This window comes from Liolophura sinensis, chromosome 10 (genome assembly GCF_032854445.1).
Source record: "Liolophura sinensis isolate JHLJ2023 chromosome 10, CUHK_Ljap_v2, whole genome shotgun sequence".
NCBI classification, from domain to species: Eukaryota; Metazoa; Mollusca; class Polyplacophora; order Chitonida; family Chitonidae; genus Liolophura; species Liolophura sinensis.
In genome coordinates this window covers 7,414,852-7,430,513 of record NC_088304.1, presented here as the reverse complement: position 1 = coordinate 7,430,513, position 15,662 = coordinate 7,414,852, and the positions used below count along the sequence as shown (strand labels likewise).

Genomic DNA, 15,662 nt, shown 5'->3' with positions numbered 1-15,662 from the left:
TGCTCCTCAGAAAAGGAAGATGGCCGACTCTTCGAGCAAAGAGAAACCAAACCTGAAAATCTGTATTGATAATACAGAAAGCGACAGTGAAAATGAGGCCAGCTTGGTTCTAACAGACTGCAGTGATATAGATGATGACATAAGAGACCAAGAAGTGGAAAATGAAAAGGTGGAATTCAATGTACGCATTGGTAAGACCCATCCTTCTTTGGCCTCAACAACAACCAACACCACCTCGAAGCCTGTCAATTCCGGATCCAAGCTGAAAGTACGTTATACTTTACATTACTGGAATTTGATTTTCAGCAGAATGTCTCATTGGGGGCGGGACACAAGATTATTTATGCATTGAGTGTCTGATGTGGTACGTCTTAGATTGTCACAAGAATCTAACAGCTGTCTAACCCATAATTACTTACGACGTAAGATAAGGTAAACTATAGCTATGTAGGGCTGTGATTACGTATACTGCCACGGCCCTGTCTTGTTCCATAAGCTTACCTTTTGTTCACTTTTGTACTTCTCTTGCTGGCTTCAGTATCCTATTGCAGGGCAATGATTTGTCTGCCTGTAGTCAAAATTGTCTCGGCTGTCAATTCCAGGTATGTGTACCCATGTATCATCACTAGTGAACTCACACAAGCATGAAACTCTAGTGGATACTGGATAAATTCCAACTCCAACCGCCATGTTTGAATGCATATTCCTCATAGGGAGGGGAATCATGCATACAATTATTACTGCCACTATGAGGCAAGTTACACCTTTTGACTTGCATTCTGACTAATTGTGTAGGATCAGTCTCACCAGTAATGACCTAGGGGGAACCATGATCAAAAATTGATCACCAAAACATTTCTCAAATAAATTAGACAAAATTGAAGAAAAGATTAAACAAGTACAAAATATGCTAGAAGTGTCAATAGTTATCTCCCTTGTATAGGCTGTGATGGATTTACTAGTGATGACACAAAGGAACACCTACCTGGAATTGATAGCTGAGACGACTGTGACTACGGACAGACAAATTATTTAGTGCCAAGCAGTGGTATACTGAAGCCAGGAAGGGAAGTACGGAGGTGTTCAAGGTAAGCTTATGGAACAAGACAGGACTGTGATAGTACATATACGTTATCACAGCCTTACAGAGCTAGGTAAAAAAGTAAAGTTTCTCCCTCAACCTGGCTAAATGTATCCCATGATTCATTAGGTTGATTGTGTTTCTAACTCACTGGCCTCGTGAGAGCATCGGGGTTGTCAAAGGACTATATTGATAGTTCAAGAATGTAATAAACAAGCTCATGCTTCACTGTCGTCCGAGTACACTGACTGTTGGTTGAGAAATATTTGGGTATGCCATATTCATGACTGCTCAATCTTCAGTCAAAGCCCAGCTCATTTGGCTAAATGGTGTTGAACAGAGAGCGACCCAAACAACCACACTACTTACCTCTAGCTGGTCAAATCCACGTTGTAACATATCTGTTTCCAATTGCCACACAAAATTTTGCAATGATAATCCAACAAAGTATCGTTTCATGCATAAAATGCCTCCAGGCCACTTTGTTGCTAGCGATTGTGACCCATTTGACCAGGTCACATGAAAACTTAAACCGTCACCAACAGTGGAACTCCTGGACTCCATAATTCGTGGCGTATTTTATTTAAGATAGTGCAAATTATTATACTATTTATAACTCAATTCCGAAAAATTAAGAATTACGCCTGCAAAAGTGCATGGGCTGTGACCTGTTTCACACCATGAATATGGTGTATGCAAATGTTTCTCAACCAACAGTGTACACGGATTAGTTTCACAGGGCAGTCAGTCTATCCTCCTACCACCAACAGTTTAAGTTTATACATTGTACATAGCTTGTTTGGCTTGGCCATGGATCGAGACAGTGTTTGGAATTTACAAACTTGTAGTAGTCATAGCCTGAATTAATACTTTCTTTCGTTTAATTCATGGGTATAATAGCTGCCATGCTGGGTAAAGAAACGTGCAGGGGCTTATCACCCTCTTCTGTCCTCTTGCCGCTAACTCATCTTGTGTGAAAGTAAATGACAGTAACCTTACCAACGGACTAAACATTTACCGTACTGTACATGTATTCTGTAAGATGACCCGAAAGCTAGTGAGAGACGGCGTGAGTAAAAAAAAAAAAAAATGTCCTCATAATGTTATAGCATAGGAAAAGACCTATTTTTTAATCTGTGTTAGAGATTGTGTATTCATTGGATTTGTATAATTTTCAGTTTTCAAGGTAGTCTGATGTCCATGGCAAGAAAGACAACTAATTTAGTGATGTGACAATGCTTTTGGACTAACAAACTACTTGAGTGGCTAGTTATGGCCTGTACCTAAGCCCAGCTTGAATTGTTAACATGTGTCATTTATTCTTCCTTAGCCAAATACTGAACAGAAAGGGCATTTCTGCATGCCACTACAACAAGCTGATAGCTAACAAGGAAGGCAGGAACATACAGACTGAAAAATCTGCTGCAAGGGGCTGCAAGTTTTAATAAAAACAACACTTTTCTTGCCCGTAGAGGCAAAGTGTATTTTGCAGATCATTCTGTTTTCCTGTCTTACTATAAATCCTGGTGTATGTATAAAGGCATACTTATCTCCGATACTTTCCCACGTTTAAACTCACTACCTTCTACTGTCTGTTGTGTTCAACTGACTCCACACACTGGGATATCCATAACAGCCAAAAATCACCCTACTGTATCCCAGTCTGTGTGCCAAAATCCTTACACCCATATTCCTAACCAGATCCATCCTGAATTATAGGATCTTGTTTTCGTTCGGAAACATCAGTAGTAATGAAGTGTTTTTCATTGGTTTTTTTTTTTTGTTGCTTTGTACAGCTGTCTTCTAAACGCTATGAGAATAAGGCTGGGGAGTTTATCACTGGCCTGGATATGACAGTTGAGGTATGTTGCTCTGTGTTTGTATTTGGGAATATCTGTCAGCAACTTGTGGATGGTTGTGGGTTTTCCCAAGTCTCTGTCTGGTTTAAGTGAAATATTCCTGAGTATGGCACCGTAAAACACCAAACAAATATATAAATAAATAAATAAGTGTTGATTGATTTAGAATGATGTAACAGTATGTACCAATCGTTGCATTTTTTTTCTTAAAACAGTTCATTTAGTCTGTTAATTTCTGTGTTTTCATATAAAAAAAGAATGTGTTTTGGTCTCCTTTTTAATACTACTACATGGAATTCTCACTGCATGTAAAATATTTTTGATTATGTTCAATGTTCTTTTAGCAATTAAGGGAGAAGCGAGAGGAAAGAGCCAAACGTTTTGGAATCCCTGCAAAACCACATGATCCTAAAGTAAATTACGAGGAGCTTTATAAAAGGTAAGACATTACAATGTCATAAATTCTGTGGTAGGAAAGTGTTAAAAAAATTTAATAAAAATGACACGAATGAGAAAAAAAGGCATTTCTGTGTTGACTTGTGTCTGCATGTATGTCTGCGTGTGTGTACCATATTTACTTTTAGCCATTTTTCAATGATATGCATGGATTTATTACCCAGTGGTTATTTGTGTCCATCTGTCAGCTTTGCCCAGTTTCCTCCCACCATAATGCTGGCCACCTTTACGAAAGATGCAGTATTCTTGAGTACAACGTAAAACACCAGTTGAGTAAATAAGTAAAAAATAGGTCTTCCTGTCAGCTACTTTATGGATACATTCATGTAGGGAGTTATGTAGGGATTTGGGTTAGAATTTGTACACAGGTTGGCATTCGGTACAGACCAGTCCATTCAATTTTGGTGGTGATCCAGATCAGTTTTTTTAAACGATTCCTTTGCTATTGTAAAATATTTTGGAAAGGTAGAGTATTGCCCCTTCATCTGTAATGAGATATCCAAGAATTTGTACATTTAACTGTTTCAGAGGTTTGCACACTCGGAGTGCCTTCTGATTTAATTATTTGGTTAGTGTTAGATGCCCTACAGACATATATTTTTGATTGTATGAAAGCACTAAAATGGGGGCTGTCAAAATGATCTCTGTATGTGTATTTTTAGTGAAAATTTGTGTGAATCATGCACCTGTTAACTGATTTGAGAGCTTTTGTTTTTCAAGGGCGTTACAGTGCTTAAACAAGTGTTATATTCACTGTTATTATCGTCTGTTGACCCCTTTACAGTTTGGGCATGAAGGCCAATGACAGACATGATGAACGTGGTATACGACCTGAAGCTATCCATGTGCGAGGGCTAGAGGAGATGAACACACAGGACGTGTTCAAGTACTTTCAGGAGTTTGGACCAGGCTCAATTGAGTGGATTGATGATACTTCATGTAAGCCAACATGATTGTCATTGTATACCATAAAACCTCAGGAGTACCAACTCAGCTCCCTCAATAATTGCCACATAAAAAGATTTTCTTCTGCAAACCATGCTCTCACTGACATAACCCAATAGATTGAAGTTTATAGTTTATATTCTTAAGCTGTCATTTCGCATATTCATATTTAATATTACTATGTTTGCTTGTCATCAATATTCAACATCTTAGCAGAATGGAGGTGGTTAGAGTGCTAGCGCGGCGCAATGACCCAGGAGCCTCTCAGTAATGCAGTTGCTGGAGTTCAAGTCTAGCTCAAGCAGGCTTCCTCTCTGGCTATACGTGGGAAGATCTGCCAGCAACCAGTAGATGGTCGTGGGTTTCCCCCTGACCCTGTCCGGTTTACTTCCAGCATAATGTTGGTCGTCATACAAGTGAAATATTCTTGAGTAAGGCATCAAAAAAAAAAAACAATCAGATAAATAAATAAAAATCAGAGTATCTTGATAAACTGTACCAAAATCATTTGAAACATTAAACACTGCCAGTCAAAGAAGCACAAAAGGTAAGCCAAAAGATTTAATCTTGTATGCTATTACATGTTTCAGGTAGAAAACGTAATGTATTTTGTCAGCTTTATCATGCTGATGACATGATAAACCTGCCACATGAGACAGTGACTGTGTTCAATTTCAGGCAATGTGGTTTGGCTGGATCCCATTTCTGCTGCCAGGGCGCTGATGAAACTTAGTGTGAGTCATGCCTCTGTGGAGAAATACCTGAAGAAAGATGACAAGTCAGACACAAGGAAAACAGATTCTTCAGGTGCGCAATTGCTGTTAGAATTGTAAGAGAAGAAAAGCAAATATGATTATAAATTTGCTCACACATTCTTATTGAAAACTAGCAAACAAATTAGTCTAGCCTTGTTTCCTCCTACCATAATGTTGGCTGTCATCGGATGTGTGAAATATGCTTGCATGAACAAAAACACCAATCAAGTAAATAAATAAAATAAACTAAAATCTGCAACAGCTTAGCAGAATTTTTAAGTTACTCTTTTACAGATAGACAGAGTTTGCAGATAGTACTTGTTTGTACCATTTGAGGAAACAGAATTATAAATTTCCGTTTAAATTTAAATGAATACTGTAATTCTTCAACTTTTTCACATTGTTGGAAAGGTGTTTATTCAGGCATCTTCTGCAGGCATTATTCTGGGTTGATTGATAAAATTATAGTTTTTGTGAAGCACAAAAGAAAGTGGATTATCTAGCCAAGGTAGTTTTGTTTCAAAATCAGATTAAAAATGTGCATAAATTGCATTGAATGTTGCTCTTTCACGTGCAGATAGGTTGAGGAATTAGGGTAGATCTTACTTGTTTCAGTAGCAACTGTAAAGTTCATAACTGGAAATGGTGGACTGATGTCTGAAGTTGTTGATGTTATATTTAATGGTTGGTATGTTTACTTAAGTTTTTAAAAAACAGAAGTCCAATTCAAAGCCTGAGGTTGAAGAATCAGAGGATGATGATGAATTGGACTTGACTGAAGATCCTGCGTCCAAAGAGAAAGAAGAAAAGGAAACTCCCATGGACACAAGTGAAACGGAAGATAAAAATAGTACGGAAGTTAACAGAACAGAAAGTGAAAGTAAAGAAGAGGAGATGGAGGAAGGAGAGGTAACTCTGAGCAACTGCTCTGTTTGTATTGTTGAAGAGAATTCACACTGTTAAAAGAGTATAGTTGATCGTAAATGGTCCATGATGCTCGAGTAGCTGTTAACACGTCAAACTTTTGTGGAAGATCCTTGATCCTTCCAGTGTGGTTTATGTATTTGTTTGTGTTCATCACCAGGGAAAGCTAGTCAGTTACTTGTCAAAGGTCAATGGTTTATCCATCCATAAATCTGACTGCCATTGTTTGAGAGAAAAGTGCTTGAATACGGCATTAAATCAATTAAATAATAAATTAAAACAATTAAATGAATGAAAAAATAAATAAAGTATTTGTTTCTGTAGATCTCAGACGGGAGTGAAGCTGATGAGGAGGGATTTGAGGCATACAAGAATGTGACCTTGTCCCGAGTCATATGGCCTCCAGGGGAGTGGAGGTTAGGTGTCCCCAGCCCCAAGGCCAAATACCTCTTCTTCAGATTTGCCACAAAAGGTAATATAGTGTCACACTGCTTAATAACAAATACAAGCTTAAATGCAAAGAGAATACAAAGAGAAGTTCCAGGTGAAAGACCACTGGACACCATTCAGGAAATCATCATTGTAAAATTTTTTTTTTTAGAATTTTTTCCAGTCAAATGCTGTTACAACATTAGATTTTATGGTGATCTGTTGGCACCAAATGTATATCAGTGATGTCACAACCAAATATTTTCAAGGCCCATTCAGTGAATGCATAGCAATCTGTTCGTGTAAAAGGGGCAAAACTCTGAAGTGACTTTGCTGGTGGGTGCAAACATTCACATTTTCTCTGTTGAAAAAAAGTTATTTCATTTTTCGACATGACCACTCCTGACCTCTAGCCCATGAGTAAACAGGTCTGTAATATTGCTCAATTCATAGATGTGTTATATTTCTTTTATAGCTGATGTGAAATTACCTGGGCTGAAAAGAGAAGTAAATATTATGTGCGTCATGGAAACCCAAACTATGGAGGTGAGATTTTGCTGTTGGTTTAACAGCTGATAGAAAAGAAAACGTAACCAAAAGTGATCAAAATTATGTCTACAATTATCTTACTCATTTTGCCAGATCTGAGAGTTCCATTGATCATAGGAAGATGTTATGAATTTGATTTGAAGGTAGATGATATTCTAGTGGGGGAAAAAAGTGTATGCCAAAAGATGTCTTGTGACATTTATTTGCTTGTAAAATGCACTTTATGGCCAAGTGGTTAGCAAGCTATCTCGGCACAGTGACAATATAGTGGAGCATCTCACAAATGTGGTTGCTGTAAATTCTTGTCCAGGTCATAGTGGGTTTTCTCTCCGGCCATACGTGGGTAGGCCTTCCAGCAACCTGCAGATGTAATGGGTCTTCCCCAGACACTTCGGTTTTTCTCCCACTATACATGCTGTTGTATACATTTAAGTGAAATACTCCAGAGCTCAGTGTAGAAATCTAATAAAAGAAACAAATAAATACATCTTGGTCGATAACTGGATCTCCATTTGGTTATATCAGTACTGAATTACTGTAATTGGGTTTTTTCAAACATTGGTCCTGAGTGGCAGATTTTTTTAACTGACTTATTGGGGCACTGACTTACTGTAAACAAAAGTGAGAGTGTAGAAGTGATATGGCAAAAAGTTCACAAAATCATGGACATGGTGTGTGTGAATGACAGGTGTGTTACAGCTTAAGTCAGCTGACAGATCTCCCATTTTCTCTATATTCAGGTATGAAAGGTTTGATCAGTAAATCCAGGTAAGTCAATGGCTTCATTCATTATGAGCAGAGGATACTGGTGTAGCAAACTGTAGAATTTGTACCAGTTATTTTTAGTTAATCATCATTTTTTTCTTCCATCTTCTTATGTATATAAAAACTCATACTCTTTAATTTTACTGTAAAGAATTTTTGTATGATCTGATATGTCATTTTGCTCTGCACGATTTGCTCCAACGATAATACTGGCAGCCATCGAATAAGTGAAATATTCTTGAGTTTGGCGTAAAACACCAATGAAATAAGTTAAATGATTAATGCAATTACGTACAGGTATCTTGTTTCAATATTTGTGTGCAGAAAACGACAGCACTGGTCTCACAGAATAAACGACCACTCGGACACAACTGATGCCAAGTTTGACGTGAAGGTTCCTCAGGGGAGAGAAACTCCCAGGACTACTCTGACGTGGCGATGTTCACTGGTGATGTTACAATTGGAGAGAGGGAAGGGTTTGACAGAAGACCAGCCAGGCCTTTACCAACAGCTTATGGTCAGTGTACAGCTTTTACAATCACTTATTGTGGTGGAATTCACATAAAAGATGTACAGATGTAAAGATAGCTTTTATATTGTGAAATTAATGATTTACTTTTTTCTGTAATTGTGGATTTCTCCTGTTTTACTAAACAAGTTTTTATGAACATGTGGACTAATTAAAGTGTAGTTACTGTCACCAGCAACCTGTGGAAATCTCATCAGAATGACTAGTTGTCTGCCACATGATTTGATTCACCGTAATCAAATGGTTTTCAGATTTATGACTGTGGTCAGGTAATGTATGAGTGGAGGAAGTAAATTTTTTAACATGATATTTTTTTGAAGTAACACATTTTCCTTCATTCTGATTCCCTCTAGGGACACTTAAAAAGGTTTTTTTGTGATGTATAACAAATTTCTTAGCAGAAAAACTTTGTATCAAAAGTATGAGTTAAGGCCTTTGTGTGCTTGTGAAAAAGCATTTGTGTACATACAGTATGTGTTTTTGTTATCTACATTATGTGCTAGTTGTATTTACTAGGTGTACCTTTCTCATGTGTATTTAGGATCTGAAGGTGAGGAAAGGGAGGATGAAGAGGAAGTGGAGGATTATACTGAGGATGAGGGGCATGAGGTGGGGTTGTCATTGGTGAAGGACGATAGAGAGACTCTGGAGTTGGGAGAATCAGACAGTGAGCAGAACACAAGAGCTGCAGAGTTAGAACTGCAGAAGTTACTGGCTGTTCCGCGGCGCAGCGGGAGGATGTACGCAGATGATGTGGAGGAGGAAATCAAGGCCAAAATAGCGAAAAGGTGAGGGATACACATGGGTTGGAGTGAACAGGTAACATGATGACAAGGTAACATGATGACAAGGTATGCAAATGAGGGAAACATTTTTAAAAATGCAGTGTTATTATAAATCTCCCACTTTTTTGGATGATACTGAAAAAAATACAAACTCAATCATTTCAGATATTTGTCTATACATTTAAAGTAAAAGAAAGCTAAAATATTCAAGTAACATTCATCATACAGACAACTGAAAACTATGCGTAGAAATATTTCTATTTATTTTTTCAGATTTTTTTTTTTATGAGTTTTGAAAGGTATTCAAATATTTGAAAACTATGATGGACTTTATGGGCCATACTGACGATATCTAGGCACTCAGACGTCATATCACCTTTTTTCCTGATGTTCACCAGAAGGAAGGAATTTTTGAGAACATTATTTCAGTAATCTTTCACTCATGTAAAAAGAGTTATTCCAACATTCAGTGTTGTGATTAGAGTTGGATAAGCATCCTGTGACGTCAGAGTTCCTAACCTCGGATAGTATGGTCCATAAAGCCCACCTTAGAATTCAAATGTTTGATCGCCTTGAGTTCATTTCACAAAATAAATGAAAGCGTATTTATGCATAGTTTTAAGTGGTCTATTTAGTGATGCATACTTGATTTTTAGAGGTTTTTCTCCTTTAACATTGTAAACAGTGACTTTAAATTTCTTATTTTAGCTTCATCATTTTTATCTAACCAATGAGATGACTTGAATTCAGCTAATTACAGGCTTCACCTGTATGTCAGGACATTCATCAGATACCTGGCAAAGGGCATTGGTTTACTTCAGAAGTTCTGGTATATTTCAGTCACAAACCCAAGAGCTCATAAAAAATAATGAAAATGAATGAAAAAATAATATTGATTACAGGATGCACACCAAATATGCAAGGTCAAAGCACTTATCTGTTATTCTGTAATTTTTGTTACCTTACAGATCTGATGACCTGAACGACCTGACCGTGATAGCTGACATACGGGACAGATTGCAGCCCCGCAGGGAGAAGACGGCCAGCCCCCTTGACTCCGTCCGTGACGCACGTCAGCTCATCACTGGAAAGGGTCTCGACCTTAGACGGAGACTAGAGAGCAAGCGTCACAAAGCTGTGCCGAAAAACACAGATGACAGGGACAGCTCAGGTTACCATTCATTGCGGATCAAAGTTGTGGACTGACAGATTAATATCTACGCATGATAGAGTATATTTTTGTACATTTTGTTCAGCTGCCATAATTCAGGCGCATTGCTGACCCCAATGACTTTTCAGGACTACTTTTTCCTCATCTGTGCGTCAGTGTTGTGATGTGTCCCTGGGTCAGTTCCTCATGATGCATTTTCACTTGTGAAAGTTTCTGTATTAGAAATACTCCTCGAAAACCTCAGCCGCATTATTTGCATGTTATCCTCATTTGTTCTGTATACAATATGACCCATGAGCAGGTTGAGAAGTTGTGATACTGTAGTCAAAACCTCAGACTGTGAGATGACACTCGGGGGTTTGGGCAGATCTCCCAACTTTTTAGAAAATACCTCTAGCAAATGGGTGCAATGTCCTCTTACCTCTTTCACATTTACCAGTGGATAGTGTGGGAAAAGGTAGAAATAAGGTGGGAAAGGAAATGGATATGGTCTGAATAAGTTGGGAAAAGGAAGGGATGACATGGAAAAGGTAGGGATAAAGTTGGAAAAAGGTAAGGGTATTGTGGGGAAAAGTTCAGAAAAGGGAGGGCAAAGTGGGAAAGTTGGGTTACATAAAGGGGAATGAGTTGGGAAAAGGTAGCGATGAGGTGGGAAAAGGTAGGATAAGATTGGGAAAGATTAGGGATAAGTTGGGAAAAGTAAGGATAAGATTGGGAATAAGGTGGGGAAAAAGTAGGATAATATTGGGAAAGTGTTTGGCAAAAGTAAGGATAAGATTGGGAATAAGGTGTGGGAAAAGAAGGGTAATATTGGGAAAGTGTTTGGGAAAAGTAAGGATAAGATTGGGAATAAGGTGGGAAAAGGTAGCATATGGTTGGTTAAATTTCATTTATTTTAAATAAAAATTTCTGTAAATTTTGTGAAATGCTCAAATGCCTGGGCATACATGTACATGAAATTTCAATTTTCATTTCTATCAACACACTACATGTATGTGTATGGAAGAAGTGTGCACGAAGTTTTGAATGAAAGGTTGAATGTGATATATAGACACAAATTGTGTGTATTGAAATCTTTCCACTGGAAAGGAGTTTTCTGAATATGTCAAAATAAAAACCTGTAAAATTGATTAACTCTGAATACCACGTCTGTGCTTCTTTTTATTGACAACATTTGATGCTTGAAATTTGTTTCAAAATGGGTTTTGAGCAATGCACGTCTGAGCAGAAGTCAAGCCATGTTTATAGGTCTCGTGCTTTATGTGTTACCTACCCATTGACATACCCATTGATATATTTTATGGCAGCTGTTGGCTTTATGGTTTATTTATTTGATTGATGTTTTACAGGATACCCAAGAACACTTACACGGCGGCGGCCTTCATTATGGTCAGGTGTATGGATTGGGGCAACTGAATTACTGCCCTTAGCCGGTTAGCTGACATAAGGTCGAATAATGCTTGGGTTGGATCTCACCGACTCATTGGCCAGGGGCAGATACGCAGCTGTGAGAGCAACGCTTTAGACAATGAGCCAGCCACAGCGTTTTTATGTACCCTAATATGTATGGTGACAGATGCAAACACACTGCAATTCTTCTCATTTTTGGGACACTTTGGAATATTCTCCAACCTTATGTCTATGTATCTATGTATCTTCTTTCTTCATGGTAAACCGCTGTTGTTCAGTTCGGGTGTGTGCAAATTAGTTGGGAAAGCATGAACTTGGTTTACAGTAATATTTCGCGGCAACAGCCATGCATTTAAAGTAACCCATAAAGTTAACATGTGTACTGATACCATGCCGTTATAACAAGTGTTAATATCTGTATTGAGGGGTTGCACGTGACCATCATCGGCACTGGCTGAACAATAATCAGTCAGCCATATTGGAGGCTTGCTTACATGTGCTGGTATAGTCATAGTACTCCAATATGGCTGCTAGATGGTGTCTTTGGCGGGGTGTGTTAATGAGACTGCACTACTAACACGCCTATAGAGGGCGACGCATCGCAATAGGCATTAAATGAAGTCAGACACTTTGGGAATGGCTACACTTTTATATGCCTAAAACGCCTATATACGGCGACGCATCGCAATAGGCATCAAATGAAGTCAAGACACTTCGGGAATGGCTACACTTTAATATGCCAGAAGTGTGACTTATGAAGATGCCCAGTTATATAGGCCTATGACGCAAACAATACAGCCCTTAGTGTGGGCCGATATATTGCATTCGATCTAAACATCGGAAACAACTATTTCCAGTAGTCAAATTACGCATTATATGGCAGACAATTTTCTCGTATTATATATATAGAAGCGTTCACTTTAGTCGCACAAAATAACGTGACCGTGGCTTAATCGAATCCCAATGTCATTTCCTTGCACGGCGTTTGAAGCCAGATGGATTTAGTCTATAGTAAGAACACTGCCGAAGTGTGGCAAGTTTTACCTCCGTCAAATAACTCGTCCAAATGACAAATTTGTTGTGGGACTAGTCTGCAACATACAGGCATCAAAGATTCAAGACCTCCATTTCCTGAGGGTGCTGACATGTATTGTGATGTCTGGTTCTGTACACTATAGGAGTGTGCAGAATTTAGTTCCGACAATTTCTTTGTCTCTTCCAACTATATATAGGGTAAGTTTGGGAAACTGACATTTCAGAGAGATTTATTTTGCGAGGAAGAGAAATTGGGTGTACAGTGGGCCTCTTGCTGGCTAACTGGTCGCAGCGCTTTATTTTTCCATGACCATAGCAATCAAAAGTTCGAATCTAGTTCAGTTCGCTGATTGGTTCAGCTTTAGCAGGATGCTTGTAAGATACCTGCAACGCTTTTAACGTGCCATTAGACTTTTCTTAACCGTAAACTTGAGCACTGTTGAGTGAAAAATTTTTAATTACGGTGTTTTTTGTAAACTTATTGATAAATCTATATAAGAAAAAATTGACGGTTTCCTGGTATCTAATTATATGCACCCAGGGATGGAAAGCAGGGCAGAAGTATTAAAGGTAATGTCTAAAAGGAAAACCTAATAGGGCAGTCAGTTTGAACTTTGTGACAGGGCCGTGTGGTGAAATTAACGATGGTCAATTATACTATTGAAAGTTAGATTTAGTAACAAAGTTATTATATTAGGAGCTGTTTTTTTTAAAAAATACACATCAATACAAAACTTCAGCTCAGTATATTAGGATTTATATGTTTACCTTAACATGTAATAAACAAAAGAGACGTAAAAGTTTCTTTTGTAATTTACGGTACCGGTAAAGAACCCATGCAGAGCATCAACAATGGAGTGTCCTCCATTGCTGATGCTCTGCATGTGTTCATTACCGGTACAATGCATGTAGAACAATTTGAAACATCAGACCTAACATTTACCTCAGCAGTGATTCCAATGTTAATTTCAAAGAGGCTGTCGTGAACTTTGTAATTCACGGTCGTTAATATGCACATAGGACATGAACAAAAAAATTTCCCTTTGTTGTATCGTGCTTTACATGTATGAAAAACCTGAGCTCAATACATGCAGTACTTGTCTAAGACACCACCCAAAACATTTATCTCTACGTCACTTTTCATCGATATCAGACGTTGACGCCGGTGCAGACGCCGACGCTAGTAAAGGCACCGACGCCGGTACAGACGCCGAAATAAGCTATACGCAGGCTATCGTGCTTTACAAGTATGAAATACCTAAGCTCAAAACACGCAGTATTTTTCGCGACGATACTATCCCAAACATTTACCTCTACGTCCCTTTTCATCGATATCGGACGTCGACGACGATACAGATGCCGACGCCGGTACAGACGCTGACTCTCAAGGTAGACGCTGACGTAAGCTACGCCTGCATACTTCGTACAGGCGATTGTCAGTGCCAACTGTCAATATTCCAGTTGGCGATTACATTTCTCGAAAATAGGATTGTATAATGTGATTGAAAGAGGTACGTGTTTGCATTTATTCACATATGCATTTGGAACACATATCGATATTTGTTGTGAAAATTGTTTGTCAGTTCTCAAAATTTTGACCGATTAAATCAGGACTAAAACGTGTCTCAAGAGAGACTTGAGATAAATTGCAAAAACTATAGATACAGCTACACTGTCAAAAGAATTAAGATCGATCCAAACGGACCATAATTAAAATGTCAAGCAAACAGAAAAAATCCTGAAACATTTTAAAAATTATGTACTGCGTTTGGTGCTATGATCTAGGTTTTGGGTATCTGGGTGTAGAGACGGGGTAGGGTGACCAACCCGGTTATCGGCCACCTAACTAGTCCAGCAGCTTTGCGGCGATCTATACGTGACGTACGTCGACAGACCTTATATGCACAAGGATTTATAGAAGAACAATTACCTGCTTTTTAGGACTGACAACAATATTTTCGTCAAAATTCAACATAACAAACAAAAACATGAAATTTGCATGAAGCATGCACTTTTTTAAGTAATCGGCCAAGTAATTTGCAATTTCGGCCAGACCACGTCGGGCCATCGGCCCCCCGGGCCGATTATACATATGCACCATCGTATGACTGGCCACGCCACATTTTCCTTTGTTTGGAGTAAGACATAGATTCCGAATTAATCTTATTGACAAGAAAACGAGTATTCTGATAGACGAGCAGTTTTTTTTCTTAAAAACAAACAGGAGAACTTTCAACAAATAAACATCGATTTGGTATCGGCACGGTTTTGAAGGTAATAACGTGATCCTAGTGTGAGCATAATTCACAAACAAAAGATCCATCGGGAGATATGTTCGCACAACTTTCATAAGCCCACATTTTACAACCTGCGCACTGAACCCACTGTTCTCCAGGTTTTGAAAGGCTGAAGAGCTCACTGCAATACAGACAAGGTGCATCCAGCGAGTTACTTTCACCCTTTGCCCGCTTCGGTTTAATAGCTTCCTCTGTTTGGACACCCCGGATTCTCTTTCGTATTCCGACTCCCTGATCACCAGGAGCTGCAAGTGTTGCCGAACTAGTAGGATTCGTCACCTCTGTATCCAAAAAAGGCTCTAAACAGATGGTTACGGGTGGATCTGTTTCCCCCGAAGAGGACGCGCAGCCACCGTTAACAGGAGGTTCATTCGTAAATTCATTTCCCTGAGTGGATACAGCAATGGTATCCTCCGTTGTACCAGATGGATTCGTCCCCAATTCATTAGGTGCTGTGTGCGCATCAGACGACGTCGACGTGGAAGATTTAATGCCGGTAGATTTCTTCGCTGAACTCTTTTTACTTTCTCCAGTCTTTTTCTGAGCTTTTTGGATCTCTTTCTGTGTCTTTTTACTTTGTCTCTCGTCTTTTCTTTTTTTCTTTTCCTCCTCAAGTCTTTTGGTTTCCGCTTCTGCTTCTTCGATCATTTTTCTCCACTCAGACGACGATAC

General features: G+C 38.7%; 1 protein-coding gene across 2 annotated transcripts; it reads left to right on the top strand.

Moving 5' to 3' along the window:
• The first annotated feature begins 15 nt into the window (after nucleotides 1-15).
• LOC135476301 (nuclear cap-binding protein subunit 3-like) lies at nucleotides 16-8,199 on the top strand. 2 transcript variants are annotated; one of them, XM_064756290.1, is made up of 10 exons: nucleotides 16-191; nucleotides 2,878-2,943; nucleotides 3,285-3,379; nucleotides 4,181-4,335; nucleotides 5,020-5,148; nucleotides 5,800-6,005; nucleotides 6,345-6,492; nucleotides 6,925-6,995; nucleotides 7,739-7,766; nucleotides 8,088-8,199. In XM_064756290.1, exons 1-9 carry the CDS (start codon nucleotides 162-164, stop codon nucleotides 7,742-7,744), a joined length of 906 nt encoding a protein of 301 aa, XP_064612360.1. In that variant the 5' UTR covers nucleotides 16-161; the 3' UTR covers nucleotides 7,745-7,766; nucleotides 8,088-8,199. The 2 variants fall into 2 exon arrangements, with proteins under 2 accessions (XP_064612360.1, XP_064612359.1); XM_064756289.1 differs by having other exon boundaries at nucleotides 16-268.
• Nucleotides 8,200-15,662: the final 7,463 nt, after the last annotated feature.